This window comes from Microtus oregoni, unplaced genomic scaffold (genome assembly GCF_018167655.1).
Source record: "Microtus oregoni isolate MIOR12 unplaced genomic scaffold, Mior012 000046F_ref0000063, whole genome shotgun sequence".
In the NCBI taxonomy this organism is placed as follows: domain Eukaryota; kingdom Metazoa; phylum Chordata; class Mammalia; order Rodentia; family Cricetidae; genus Microtus; species Microtus oregoni.
Genome location: NW_024543220.1, coordinates 2,904,223 through 2,918,278, shown reverse-complemented (window position 1 = coordinate 2,918,278; position 14,056 = coordinate 2,904,223). Strand labels below are relative to the sequence as shown.

Below are 14,056 nucleotides of genomic sequence, written 5' to 3'. Positions count from 1 at the left end.
CCTCAGCATGCTGCTCTCCCTGGTGAGAGCAGGAGTCAGCTCCTCCTTTCAGCTCATTGCCTGTGATGTCAGGTTCTGAGGTCAGTGATCTTGTTGGCGCCCATAGGCTCTCTGTAACCATGGGCATACTCTGCTGGCTCAACCCTTCCCCCCTTAGCCTCAGTCTGCTTAATGGTAAGCGAAATTGCTGTGCTGAATAACTATGGCTGGCTTGAGTAGTCGTTTACATGTTTCCCTCTGAGGCAGTTGCTTCCTTCCCTTCTAGTTCGAGGAGGTTCTGAATTGCCCATGACTCCCTGTGGTAATGCCCAGTGGGTGCACAAAGATGATTGATCCCCTGGACCCTGCCTTCTACCTCCTGAGACAGCACTGTTTTTGGTTCCTCAACTAATACCCTAGTGCAGGTGCCAAACCAGATTTCTGCAGCAGTTCACCCCGTGGATTCAATGTGCCCCCCAGTGGCCATCTCTGCAGTCACTAGACTGAACCTTGACTGGCTGTGATTGAGGGCTCAGAACACAAAATCGGGTATAGGGTGTCACCCAGAAAACACTGCAGAGTTGTTGGCATTTCCAGTTTACTCAATAAAATCTCAAATATTGTTTGTGCTAGTGAGAGAGGCATAAAGTGAACTCATTTAAAAGGAGAAGAAGAATACACAGTAATTTCTAAGTTGTATCACAGTGTTGCAGGGAGACATATTTCAGTCATTAGATGCCAGATGCCGATGGAAGGAGGATGGATCTTGGCAAAAAACTTTAGCCTAAAAGATTTTTTTATTGATTTTATTGAGCTACACATTTTTCTCTCCTCCCCTTTCTTCATCTCCCCTCCTCTTCAACCCTCTCCCATGGTCCCCGTGCTTTGAATTTACTCAGGAGATCTTGTCTTTTTCTACTTTCCATGTAGATTAAATACATATATATCTCTCTTTGGGTCCTCATTGTTGTCTAAGTTCTCTTGGATTGTGATTTGTGGGCTGGTTTTCTTTGCTTTATGACTAAAAGCCACTTATGAGTGATAGCATTTGTACATTGATATTTGTCTTTCTGGGTCTGGGTTATCTCACTCAATATGATGTTTTCTAGCTCCATCTATTTGCCTGCCAATTTCAAGATGTCATTATTTTTTTCTGCTCTCTAGTACTCCATTGTGTAAATGTACCACCTTTTTCCTTATCCATTCTTCAGTCAAGGAGCGTTTAGGTTGTTTCCAGGTTCTGACTATGACAAATAATGCTGCTATGAACATAGTTGAGCACATATCCTTATGGTATGATTAAGCATCCTTTGGGTATATACCCAAAAGTGGTATTCCTGGGTCTTGAGGAAGGTTGTTTTCTAATTTTCTGAGAAATGGCCATACTGATATCCGAAGGGGCGGGACCAATTTGCAGTCCCACCAGCAATGAATGACTAACACCAATCAAAGTGATTTTTTTTTTTTTATAATAGGCTGATTGTAGACGCTGTCAGTGGAGAGGCCAAGTGAATGCTTGGAAAACTAAATCGGTCTAAGGAAGGGAAAGCCGAAAAGGGTAGAATGTTGCAATTATTGTAGACAGCTAGCTTGTCTTTGAAGAAATTTCAATATTAAAATTTTACTTTGAAATTCCCACTTGCAAATTTGAACAATTTGAAGTTACCCTCAGCTCACTTATACCTTGTTACCACTCTCTCTGTGTTTCCTTAAGAATGTTATCTTCAGATTCATTAATCTTTCTTTACAGAGCATCCATCTATGTTACTTGCAGTCAGTTATTTCTCATCACAGATTTTAGAATTTTGACTGGGAAATTGGCATATCTCCCTGTTGTCTACCAACCTGTTAAGGTATGTGCTGCAGATGCACTGTTTGATGTTATTGTCAGCCAATTTGTCAGAAATAGGTTGTTTTCTAGTGATTTATTTGACCCATAGTGGTGATTCCTATTTTCTTCCCTTTTTGTAAAGCTGTAATCGTTTATTAGCTGCCAAATGGAATAGTTTATCTTGGACACTTTTAGATATTATGGTTTGTAATTAACAAATTCATAGCTTTATTCTGCAATATGCTAATGTCACTGAGAAATTAAAATAAGGGAAATAGATAGCAGATCATTCCTGGTCTTTGTAGGCAGGCTTTTGCTGTAGGAATTCCTACCACCAGTAGCTTTTAAGTTGCCCACACACTTGGGCATGGCCTCTTATACAATTTATGCCAATGTAAAGTACGCATCCAGCCTCTTTTTTCTGGCTGTGGGATTCTGTTCCTGTTCCCCATTCAGGCAGGGGACTGTGATCTGTGAGTCTACCCCTAAACAAATAACCCACTATTATCCTCAATTCTGAGCTAGTGTGGGATTTCTTTTAAGCATCCTTCTTCATCTGGCACCCAACGTGGAGTGTACTTTTTTAACAACCTTCTGTCCAGAATTCCAAATAGGAACCTCAGAAAAACCCTACAAAATACTCAGAGACTATTTGCAATTATACCAGACAATAATCTTGGAACTTAACCATCAGTTTACTTTCACAAAATCCCATAGAAAGAACATTGCCCCATGACAGCTGGAAGTAATTCTAGAAGATGAGGTCCAACAAAGTTTGTCCTCAAGGATGGGGCATCATTTAGGGCTAAATTATAATTTGTATAGGGTTGGGGGTTGGGGGAAATTAAGTAGACTCAGGGATTTCTTTTGGAAAAAAGAGAAAATTGGATGGGATAATAGATTAGTGTGAGCTTAGTCACACTAATAATAATAGTGAGTAATAGAGTGAATACTTGTGAGCTATTATTTATAGGCAATTTACATTGCTATAGATTATTGTATATTAATACAAACTTACATTTTTTGAATATGTTCCTATTTTCATCCACAATATTTCTATACCTAGGCAAAGTTATTTTGTGATATTGTATGCATGTATGCTTCTACCTCTGCTTAAGACATTTTATTTATTGATAAAATTTTAGGATATATTTATCATATTGCAACATACATTTCTACCTCTGATCAAGATACTTATACAATGTTTAATTTTTATGTCATTGTCCTCATTTGTTGCCTAGCTGTTTATTATATAATATTCTAATATGAAATCAGTCTTTAAGTTATATAGGTATTAAGAATTATAGAACAACAGTCATCTATATTTGTATACTTATAGATAGATTAATCATGTACCTTAGGTACATAGAGATTACATTCTACATTGATAGGTAGTCTTCAACCACTCAAAGAGCTGTAGTATATGGCATTTAAATAACTTACGTTTCTGTTAACATGAAACACGATTGCTCTTGGCAGCACCAATCTATTCCTGAGAGAATGTTGAGCACCAAAGACACTCCACTTGGAGATTATTTTCTTGTTGGCAAAACTGGCCTTTGGACAAGGAACTGCCCATGCACTGATCACTGACAAAATGCAAGATGTCTGGACAGAACAAGCAGGATACAAGAAAAAAGACCGTCAAATCTTGCCAAGACAGGATAAGATGTTTTTGAAAAATTTTCCTGCCTCTGAAAATGGTCTGTCAGTTACTCAAAGTTGGTTGCTCCAACACTGCAAATGAGAATTTGGGTGATTTCTCAGGTAACCAGTTGTCTCTGTCATTTGTTGCAAATTTTAGAAGTTGCTTGATTGCACTTTCTGTTTACTTAAGTAATATTATTTCCCTTCTTGGGTCTTCATTGGGGTTGCAGACTAGATAGTTGTAGTTACTTTCCTCTCATGACTTGGCAAAATTATTTATATACAAGACATAAACTCATTAGGATTAATGAATATTAATAATTATTGAAACATTTATCATATGTTTCTTGCTTCATATTGTTTATGCTGGTTGTAATCCTAATTTTTATGCCTGATATTTGTTCTTATTGTATATAACTTTACATTAGACTTTGAACTTTCTTATTTAAATGAAAGGGGGTGGTGCTGTAGGAATTCCTACCACCAATAGGCTTTAAGTTACCCGCCCACTTGGGCGTGGACTCTTATACAACTTATGCCAATGTAAAGCACACAAGGGCCTCTTTTTTCCTGATGTGGGATTCGGTTGCTGTTCCCTGTTCCAGCAGAGGATTATAATCTGTGTGTCTACCCCTAAATAAATGACCCTCTATTATACTCAATTCTGAGCTAGTGTGGGATTTCTTTTAAGATTCCTTCTTCAGTCTTTGTGAAAAAATTATATAAAACATAGAGATGGACTCAACTTAAAAATTCATAAAATAATGGATAGGTAGAAAAATGTACAATTTTAATATAATGAAGTATTAAAAGAAGACAAGTTTTTATACAGATTACAAATGTAACAAATATTATGAAAAATGAAAAAAACCAGTCACAAAGAGAAAAAAAATATACTTCTGAACATAGACTTCCTAAAATAGGCAAGATCATGCCTATGGATTAAAGTATGGAATAAATCTTTCTCTCGGCTTCTCCTGGTAGACAAGACATAAATTCTCCAAAATAAGCATGTGAACCTCTGCCTGGGAGTACAGGCAACCAGGGAGTATTAAGTTATCACAGGAAGAGACACTAGAGGTTCATACCATGCCCAGATAGACTTGTCAGCAGCTAAGAACTATCTCTTAAGATCATTTTCCATTTTCTCCCAAACATTTATTCTTCCCCAGCCTTCCTGAATCACCCTACACCTCAGCATGTGAAGAGGGAATAGAAGTTTCTAGATATCAGTAGGTGTTTATTCATTTTCCTTTAAATTAATGTACCCAGGCAATCAGCATATATGTGTTTTTGTTTTTTAATCTGTGAATTTATTTCTATACACAACGCAGAGTAAACAAATATATCTTCTCCCGTTAACATCAAAATGAACTTTGTTATTATTGTGTATTTCATTGTGATTCTAACGATTAAAAAAGAGAGGAAAGGAAGAGTATCTTCAAAATGACAAGGAAAAGAAAATAAATATTAATAGCTTAATTCTCTATGAATTTACTAAAAGAATTTAAGTAAATCAGATATACTGGTTACTAATAAAATGAGATTTTTTTTAGAAAGTGTCCCAAGGATGTTTTCTGATGTGGCTGTAATTTTCTCCTGTTCACACTTCCACACACATTCTGCCTTGTAATTCTTTAGAAAATGTTTCTTGCTGGTGAGTTTGAATTCAAGACTCATCGCTTCAGCTGCTGATAGGTTGCTGATAAGTGGTAATGAAAAATGTTAATGTTTTATGCTAATTCTATTTACTCTTTCTTGAGTTGACAATTCAGGAGGAGCATTCTTTATTTCCTGACTTATCTCTTTATTAAAAACAGTATTTTTTTTATCTTTTGGCTATAAGAGTTCTATAGGAAAGGCATGTTATATGACAGAGAAAAATAATGCTTGTTTTGTTTAGATTTTAACTGATACTCAAAGATTCATGTATTAAAGATTTACTGGTCTACCCAGTGTCAAAGGAGAATCATGAAGGTTTAGGTTTCACCAATGGCTAATCTATGGATAGGTTTAAAATAGAAAGGACATTGAATCATGAAGACAATTTTAGAAAGAAGGGGAAGGTAGAATGACATAAACCAGTAGAGGCATATCTAAAAGATCTCTCTCTCTCCTTCTGTCTCTCTGTCTCTCTGTCTCTCCTTTCCACTCCCTCTTCCTCTCCCTCTCCCTTTCTCTATCCTTCTTCTTGACTATCATGAAATGGGTACCTCAGCTCTGTCATAATCTTATTACAAGGCTGTTCTGCCACAACACAGGCTCCCAAACAACAGGTTCAATTAAGCATAGACTATAGAAATACAGAGGCAAAATAGACCTTTCTTTATTTTATTGAAACTGTCACGACACCAGAAAAGTGATTATAGCATGAATCTTCAAACTCAAAGTCAACTCAGCTTTATTGACCATTTGGTAAACTGCAGTGTAGCATAAACAGTTTTCTTTAATTGTCTACCCAATTCCCACCCACTGAGCCAAGTTACTTACACATTGTAAAAAGAGAATATGATATTTATATTTCTAAATTCATCAAGAACGCGAGAACGATGTATATAGCTTGATTTCTGGAATGCTAATCATGCCATTTCTTTTTCTGGAAGATGGGATTTAGTCCCCCATTTTACAAACATGGGTATATATAATTGTAGGCGACACAAAATAGATATTAGGTTACATTTACATATTTATTCACACCACACCAAAAAAACCACCAAAATAATCATTAAAAATTGAGAGATAATTAATTTTGAATAGGGTAAATGTGAACAATTAGAGGGAGAAGAGGAAGAAACAAAGTAATTAAATTACAGTCTTAAGATGAAAAAGAAAAATAGCCCAACCTTAACATATATTTTATGGGAAGAAGATATATAAAAATAAGGGACAGGCATGTGTTCCGTGCAGAAGAAATATCCTTAGAAAATATCTCCAGAGTTGAAAACAGAAGAATACATATGAGGAAGTAATGGAATGTAGACAAGTTTAGCAGGAGAGGAAAGTACTTGGGAAGGCTGAGTAAATTGTTGAGTGAAGAAACAGACATAGAACCTTACGGGTTATTGTCCTACAGAACAAAGGGGCTACTGACCTATACAGTAAACACAGCCAAGAAAGATATCTTACTTACAGAGGCAAGGACTTCCTGTGGCATACAGCATCTTGACTTCCTAATTTATGTGCAGAGGGGAGGCAGCCACACATTGCTGTGTATAACTGCTGGCACAGAAGTACACAGCTGTCTGAGAGGGGGACGCCTTCTCCAGAATGAGAGAGAAGTCTTCTCTCCTTGGTCTGGTGACCTTGTACCCATCAGGGACATCTCCTTTCTCGATGCTGTCAACACCATATGAGTAATAGATAGGCCTCAGTCCATGACCCAGGTCCTGCCGATACCAGTACATGTAGTCAAGGCTATCAGTCTGGTGACAGCTTAGTTCCACCTTTCCTCCTGTTACTGTCACCTTGCTTCTTGGGCTTTGGGTGACTGCAGCCTCCATGTGTTCTGTAATAGAGGAAGACAGAGCCTGATGATGTCATCTTAGCTAAAACACCTAGGAATTCAGTTCAGGACAGCATACCTGTGTCCTGTCCAGCACTCACTTGCATACAGGAGACTCAAGGCCACACAGAGGAGGCTGAAGATCATCTCAGGACCAAGGCAAGATCTGATGTCTGTCAGTCCCATTTGTGGAAACCAGAGCTGTGACTCTCAGTTGCTTTTGATGTCACTGTCTTCAACAAATCTGAGCAGCACAGTTAAAATGCCACACCCCTTCCCTACAGAAACAAGTCAACTTATAATCACATAGTTGGGGTACAAAACAATATTTGGAGTATATACTTAAAAATTTCTACTTCAAATCAGAAAAGATTTGTGGGTTTTTTGTTTGTTTGTTTCTAGAAGCATGTATTCTTTCTTTGATTTTAGTCAACATATTAGGGTTATATTATTCCCACTATGATACAATTTTCTATTTTAGTTTTTGTATAAAGGCTATTTATTTATTTTTAATATATTTTATTGCTTTTATTGAGCTATATATTTTTCTCTACTTCCTTCTACCATCAACCATGATCCCCACACTCCAAATTAACTCAGGAGATCTTATCTTTTTCAACTTCCCAGGTAGATTAGATCAATGTATGTCTCTCTTAAAGTCCTCTTTGTTGTCTAGGTTCTCTGGGGTTGTGAATTATAGGCTGATTTTTCTTTGCTTTATGTCTAAAAGTCACTTATGAGTGAATACATATTATATTGTCTTTCTGTGTCTGGATTACCTCACTCAATATGATGTTTTCTAGATCCATCAATTTGCCCACAAATTTAAGATGTCATTATTTTTCCCAGCTGTTTACTACTCCATGTGTGCCACATTTTCCTTAATCATTCATCAGTCAAGGGGCATTTAAGTTGTTTCCAGGTTCTGGCTATAAAAATAATACTACTACAAACATATTTGAGCATATGTCTTGGAGTATGACTTAGCATCCTTTGGGTATATACCCAAAAGTGGTGTTGCTGGGTCTTGACATAGATCGTTTCCTAATTTTCTGAGAAATCAACATACTGATTTCCAAAGTGACTGTACCATTTTGCACTCCCACCAGCAATGCAGGAGTGGTTCCTTTACCCTATGTCCTATCCAGCATAAGTTGTTCATCAGTGTTATTGATCTTGGCCGTTCTTAGAGATGGAATATGGAATCTCCATGGAATATGGAGTTGTTTTGATTTGCATTTCTCTAATGGTTAAGGATTGCTGAACATTTTCTTAAGTGTCTTTCAGTCAGTTTAGATTCATCTGTTGAGAATTACCTGTTTAGGTCTGTACCCCATTTTTTATTGGATTGTTTGTTCTTTTGATGTCAAGTTTCTTGAGGTTTCTGTATATTTTGGAGATCAGTCCTCTGTCAGATGAGAGGTTGGTGAAGATCTTTTTCCATTTTGTAGGCTGCTGTTTTGTCTTATTGACCATGTGTTCTGCTTTACAGAAGCTTCTCAGTTTCAGGAGGTCCCATTTATTAATTGTTTCTTTTAGTGTCTGTGCTACTGGCGTTATATTTAGGAAGTTGTCTCCTGTGCCCATGCATTGAAAGTTATCTCTCACTTTCTCTTCTATCAGGTTCAGTGTGATCAGATTTATATTGAGGTCTTTAATCTATTTGAACTTGAGTTTTATGAATCTATTTTCATTCTTCTACATGTTGATATCCACTTATGCCAGTACCATTTGTTGAATATGCTTTCCTTTTTCCATTTTATATTTTTTTGCTTCTTTGTCAAAAATCAGCTATTCAGAAGCGTGTACATTAATATTCAGGTCTTTGATCCTGTTCTGTTGGTCCTTCTGTCTGTCTTTATGCCAATTCCAGGCTGTTTTCAGGACTGTAGCACTGTAGTAGAGTTTGAAGTCAGGGATTGTGATGCCTCCAGAAGATACTTTATTGTAGAGGATTGTTGTGGCTATCCTGGGTTTTTTTCTTTTCCATATGAAGTTGAGTGTTGTTCTCTCAAGGTCTCTGAATAATTTTACTGGGATTTTGACTACAGTGCATTGAATCTGTAGATTGTTTTTAGTAAGATTGCCATTTTTATTATGTTAATTCTACCCACCCAAGAGCATGGGAAATCCTTCCATTTTCTGGTGTTTTCTTCAATTTCTTTCTTCGAAGATTTAAAGTTCTTGTCATACAGGTTTTCCACGTGTTTGATTAAAGTTACTCTAAGATAATTTATGTTATGTGTGGCTATTATGAAGGGTGATGTTTCTCTGATTTTTTTTCTCAGCCCATTTATCATCTTATGCAAACCTTAAAAGACCATCGATGCCAGACTACTATTCCAAGCAAAATTTTAATCACCATAGGTGAACAAAACAAGATATTCTATGACAGAACCAGATTTAATCAATACCTAGCTACAAACTTAGCCCTATACAAAGAACTAGAAGGAAAACTCCAACACAAAGAAATTAATTACATTCCCAAAATCACAGATAATAGATGATCTCACAGCAACAAATTCCAAAGAAGGGAAATACACAAAATAACATAACCAACAACAAAGACTAAAAATAAAAGGAACTAGCAATCACTGGTTATTGATATCCCCTAATATAAATGGACTCAACTCACCTCTAAAAAGACACAGGCTAACAGATCGGAAACAAACAGAATCCACCTTCCTGCTGCAAACAAGAAACACACCTCAACCTCAAAGACAGACATCACCTCAGAGTAAAATGTTGGGAAAAATATTTCCAATCAAATGGACCTAAGAAACAACTTAGTGTAGGTGCCCTAATACCTAACAAAATAAACTTCAAACTAAAAGCAGTCAAAAAAGAGAAAGACGGACATTTCATATTTATAACAGGAAAAAAATGCATCAAGAGGAAATCTCAATACTGAATATCTATGCCCCAAATACAAGGGCACCGTCACATGTCAAAGAGACACTGCTAAAGCTTAAGTCAGGCATTAAACCCCATACATTAATAGTGGAAGACTTCAACATGCCACTTTCACCACTGGACAGGTCTGTCAGACAGAAACATAACATACAAATACGGGAACTAACAGCTGTTATGACTCAAATGAACTTTACAGACATATATACAACATTCCATCTAAACATAAAGAATAAACCTTCTTCTCAGCACCTCATGGAACCTCTCAAAAACTGACCACATACTAGGTAACAAAGAATACCTCAACAGGCACACACACACACACACACACACACACACACACGGAATAACTCCATGTATCTTACCAGATCACCATGTCTTAAAATTAGAATTCCACAACAACACTAATTTCAGAAAGCCCACAAATACATGGAAATTAAACAATGCTCATCTGAGTCATCAATGGGTCAAGAAAAAAATAAAGGAGGAAATTGAAGTTTTCCTAAAATTCAGTGAAAATGACCACACAACATACCCAAATTTATGGAACACAGTGAAAACTGTTAAGAGGAAAGTTAATAACACTAAATGCCTACAGAAAGAAGCTAGAAAAATCTCACACTACTGAGTTAACAGAACACCTGAAAACTCAAGAAAAAAAAAGAAAGAAACTTACTGAGAAGGACTAGACTGCAGAAAATAGTCAAACTGAGAGCTGAAATCAACAAAATAGAAATAAAGAAAACAATACAAAGAATCAATGAAACAGAGAGTTCGTTCTTTGAGAAAATCAACAAAATAAACAAATTTTTATCCAAATTAACCAAAAGGCAGAGAGCGAATACCCAAATTAACAAAATCAGAAACGAAAAGGGGACATAACAACAGACATGGAAGAAATTCTAAGAATCATCAGGTCATACTTTGAAAACCTGTACTACACAAAATTGGAAAACTTAAAGTAAATGGACAATTCTCTGGATAAATAGCATTTGCCAAAATTAAATCAAGACCAGATAAGCAAATTAAATAGAACTATAACTGTTATAAAAAAATAGAAACCATCATCAAGTGTCTCCCAATCAACAAAAACCCAAGACCAGATGGTTTCAGTGCAGAACTATACACAGTTTTAAAAGAAGAACTAATACCAATTCTCCCCCAAATTATTCTACACAAAAGAAACAGAAGGAACATTGCCAAAATTTTTATGAGGCTATAATTACCCTGATATACAAATCACACAAAGACATTACTAAGAAAGAGAATTACAGACCAATCTCACTCATGTACATTGATTCAAAAATACTCAATAAAATACTGGCCAACTGAATCCAAGAACACATCAGAAAAATCATCCACCATGACCAACTAGGTCAACAGGGATGGTTCAACATACAAAAATCTGTCAATGCAATCCACCATATAAACAAACTGAAAAAAAAAAAAGAAAACTATATGAAAAAAACATCAACAAAACACAAAATCCCTTCATGAAAATGGTCTTGACAGAGCAAGGATACAAGAAACATACCTAAACATAATAAAGGCAATATACTATTCCCTATTTTAAATAGCTTTATTTTTACTATTTGAATAGTCTCCATTGTACCACTTCAATACAACATGCTGTATCCTATGAGGATTCTACTAATTACTTTGTCTAAACAAAGAAAACCTCAGTGTCATCTGTGGCTATAATAACTACTTGACACCTGGAAAGCTTATAAAATACCAAAGTTAGGATTATTAGAATTTGAACATTAGAATTTGAATAATTATTTTAAGCTATCTCATATCAATTCAGGGACACAAGTTCCAGAATGTGTCCTCATTAATAGGAAAATTGCCTTTGTTTCAGCTGAGGCTATTGGAAGTAGGCTTAAGTCTTTGTCATTATGTTTTTTTGTCAAGATGAAACTCCCTTAAGCAAAGTAGATGAGCTCTCTAACTGGTACTGTAAAGGTTGGTGATTGTAGGATCCCAGAGAAAAGTAAGAAAATCATTCAAAAGCTCTTGTATCACCTTTGTCCTTAATTTGCTAACATAAAACACTTACCTGTACTCAAAGGCAGTATAAGTTCCTTCCTATAAAGCATAACTCAGTTACTGCCTCCACAGATAATATCAAAGTATGAAACTTCCTTTCTGAAGCCACACTTCCTAGTTGGATTTTGATGGATGCTTTCTATAACCCTACCCTGGTGAGGAAGGACTCAAAAGCAGATGCAGAGACAAAGAGGATCAACACAGCATTCATATGAAGAATCTGGGTACAGGGTCTGGCCATTTCAGAAAATTTATTCTCATCTCCCACTGGTTCCCAGGTACCAGCATCAACAACAAAAAAGGGAAATGATTATGGCTGAGTCAGTCTATTTAAGAAAAGACTCAGTTTCTATTTATGGCTTATATGTTTGGAGTGGGGAACGTGAAATTTCATAGTTCTAGGACTCATTTTCAAAATAAGATCTGACCTACCAAGAATGTTAGTCTTCTTTATAATAATCCAATTTCATTGGAGAAAGAAGCCTCTGCCAAAAATATCTCTTTATATTCCTTTCAACTTGGTTGCTTGATTATTGAGTAACGGATTTTCTTTTGTTGAAAATGAAAGTTTCACCTTGAAACTATAAGAAGAAAAACATTACCTGGTTTAATTACCTGGTTTAATACCATACAACCCCACCCCCCACATACACAGACTAAGCTCAGCTGGTCTTATAAAACAAAGGACAGTGAACTGCTGCATTTTTGACCAAAGCAGAGAATATCATGGAAAGCCATACTTTGATTTTGAAAGCAAAGAGATGTAGTTTTCAATCCTAGTATTGATATTCTCAAACATGTAAAGTTGTATGATTTCATAAGTCATCAATTTCTGTCTATAAAGTGGATTGTAGAAATCTCCATCGACAAATGGATCACTAAAGTATACCTTGGTAATGAGACTTGTGACATATGTCAACATAGAAACATCCAACACAGAGTAAGGTTCCTACCATTAGCTAGGAGTTGGAAGCTACTGGCAGACATGCGAGAACATCTGGTGACTTGGAACCCACAACAGGGTTTAGGTCTCTGTGTGAGCTAAGCTAGGCAGAGGGACTTAGTAAATAATTGATGTATTCTTGTGCCTTGGCTAGAGCAGCCCAACCCTCTCTACTACATCACCAGTTGGAACCCGAAGGTTAAGTAACAGAAAGCCTGTAGCTCTGTGAGGCTGTGGTGCGCTGGCACAGAAGTACACAGCAGAGTCCTCCAGCTGCAAGGTGCTCATGTTCATCTCAGAGTGATAGTCACGGAACTGCTTCACTGAGAATCGGTTGGGGATGTTTCCTTTCTCTCCCTCCGTTTCTTGATAATGCTGAATGAGGAACTTCAGTTCCTGTCCCAGAGTCTGCTGGTACCAGAATACAGTGTTATGTCCAGAGATGGGAGTACAATTCACAAAGGACCTTCCTCCCTTTGCTTTGATTATGTGTCTTGGAAACTGGATGACCCCGGGACTCGCTGAACCTGGGGAGGCAGGAGACAGGAGTGAGCATCTAGAGAAAGAGTACACAGATGCAGCAGCAGTAGAGGAGCTCAGGAGCAGTCCCCCCAGAGCTCAGGACTCACTTGTTCCCAGGAGAAAGACAGTGACACAGCAGAGCAGGCTGGGGCCCCAGGCAGAGCCAGGGAGGGCAGTGCCCCACATCCTTCTCCTCAGCATGCTGCTCTCCCTGGTGAGAGCAGGAGTCAGCTCCTCCTTTCAGCTCATTGCCTGTGATGTCAGGTTCTGAGGTCAGTGATTTTGTTGGCTCCCATAGGCTCAGCCTTTCCCCCTTTCGGCTCAGCCTGCTTAGTGGAAGGGGAGAGGTCTATGCTGAATAGTTATGATTGGATGTGCGGAAGTTCTTTTTATTTTTTTTTTCAGACCCAGTTGCTTCCTTCTGTTTTCCTAGCTTTAGGGTATTTTGGATTGCCAAGGCTACAGCTTATGGCTCCCTGTGGTGGGCAAAGATAATTGATCCCCTGTTTTCTGAGCTAGCACTGTTTCTTTTTCCATGGTTAATACCCTACTGTGGACTCCTTATTATAGCTCTGAATCCACCTTCTGAAACACTGCCCACAGGTCACTCAGTGGATCTGCAGTGCCCTCTAGTGACCAAGTGTGCACTCAATGAACTATAACTCTGTGGCTA

At 37.3% G+C, this 14,056-nt stretch overlaps 1 gene segment (V, D, J or C); it reads right to left on the bottom strand.

Annotated features, from left to right (window-relative positions):
- Positions 1–13,011: 13,011 nt before the first annotated feature.
- Positions 13,012–13,569, bottom strand: LOC121435663. The segment is given in 2 exon segments: positions 13,012–13,388; positions 13,491–13,569. Coding segments are annotated over 2 exon segments (456 nt in total).
- Positions 13,570–14,056: the final 487 nt, after the last annotated feature.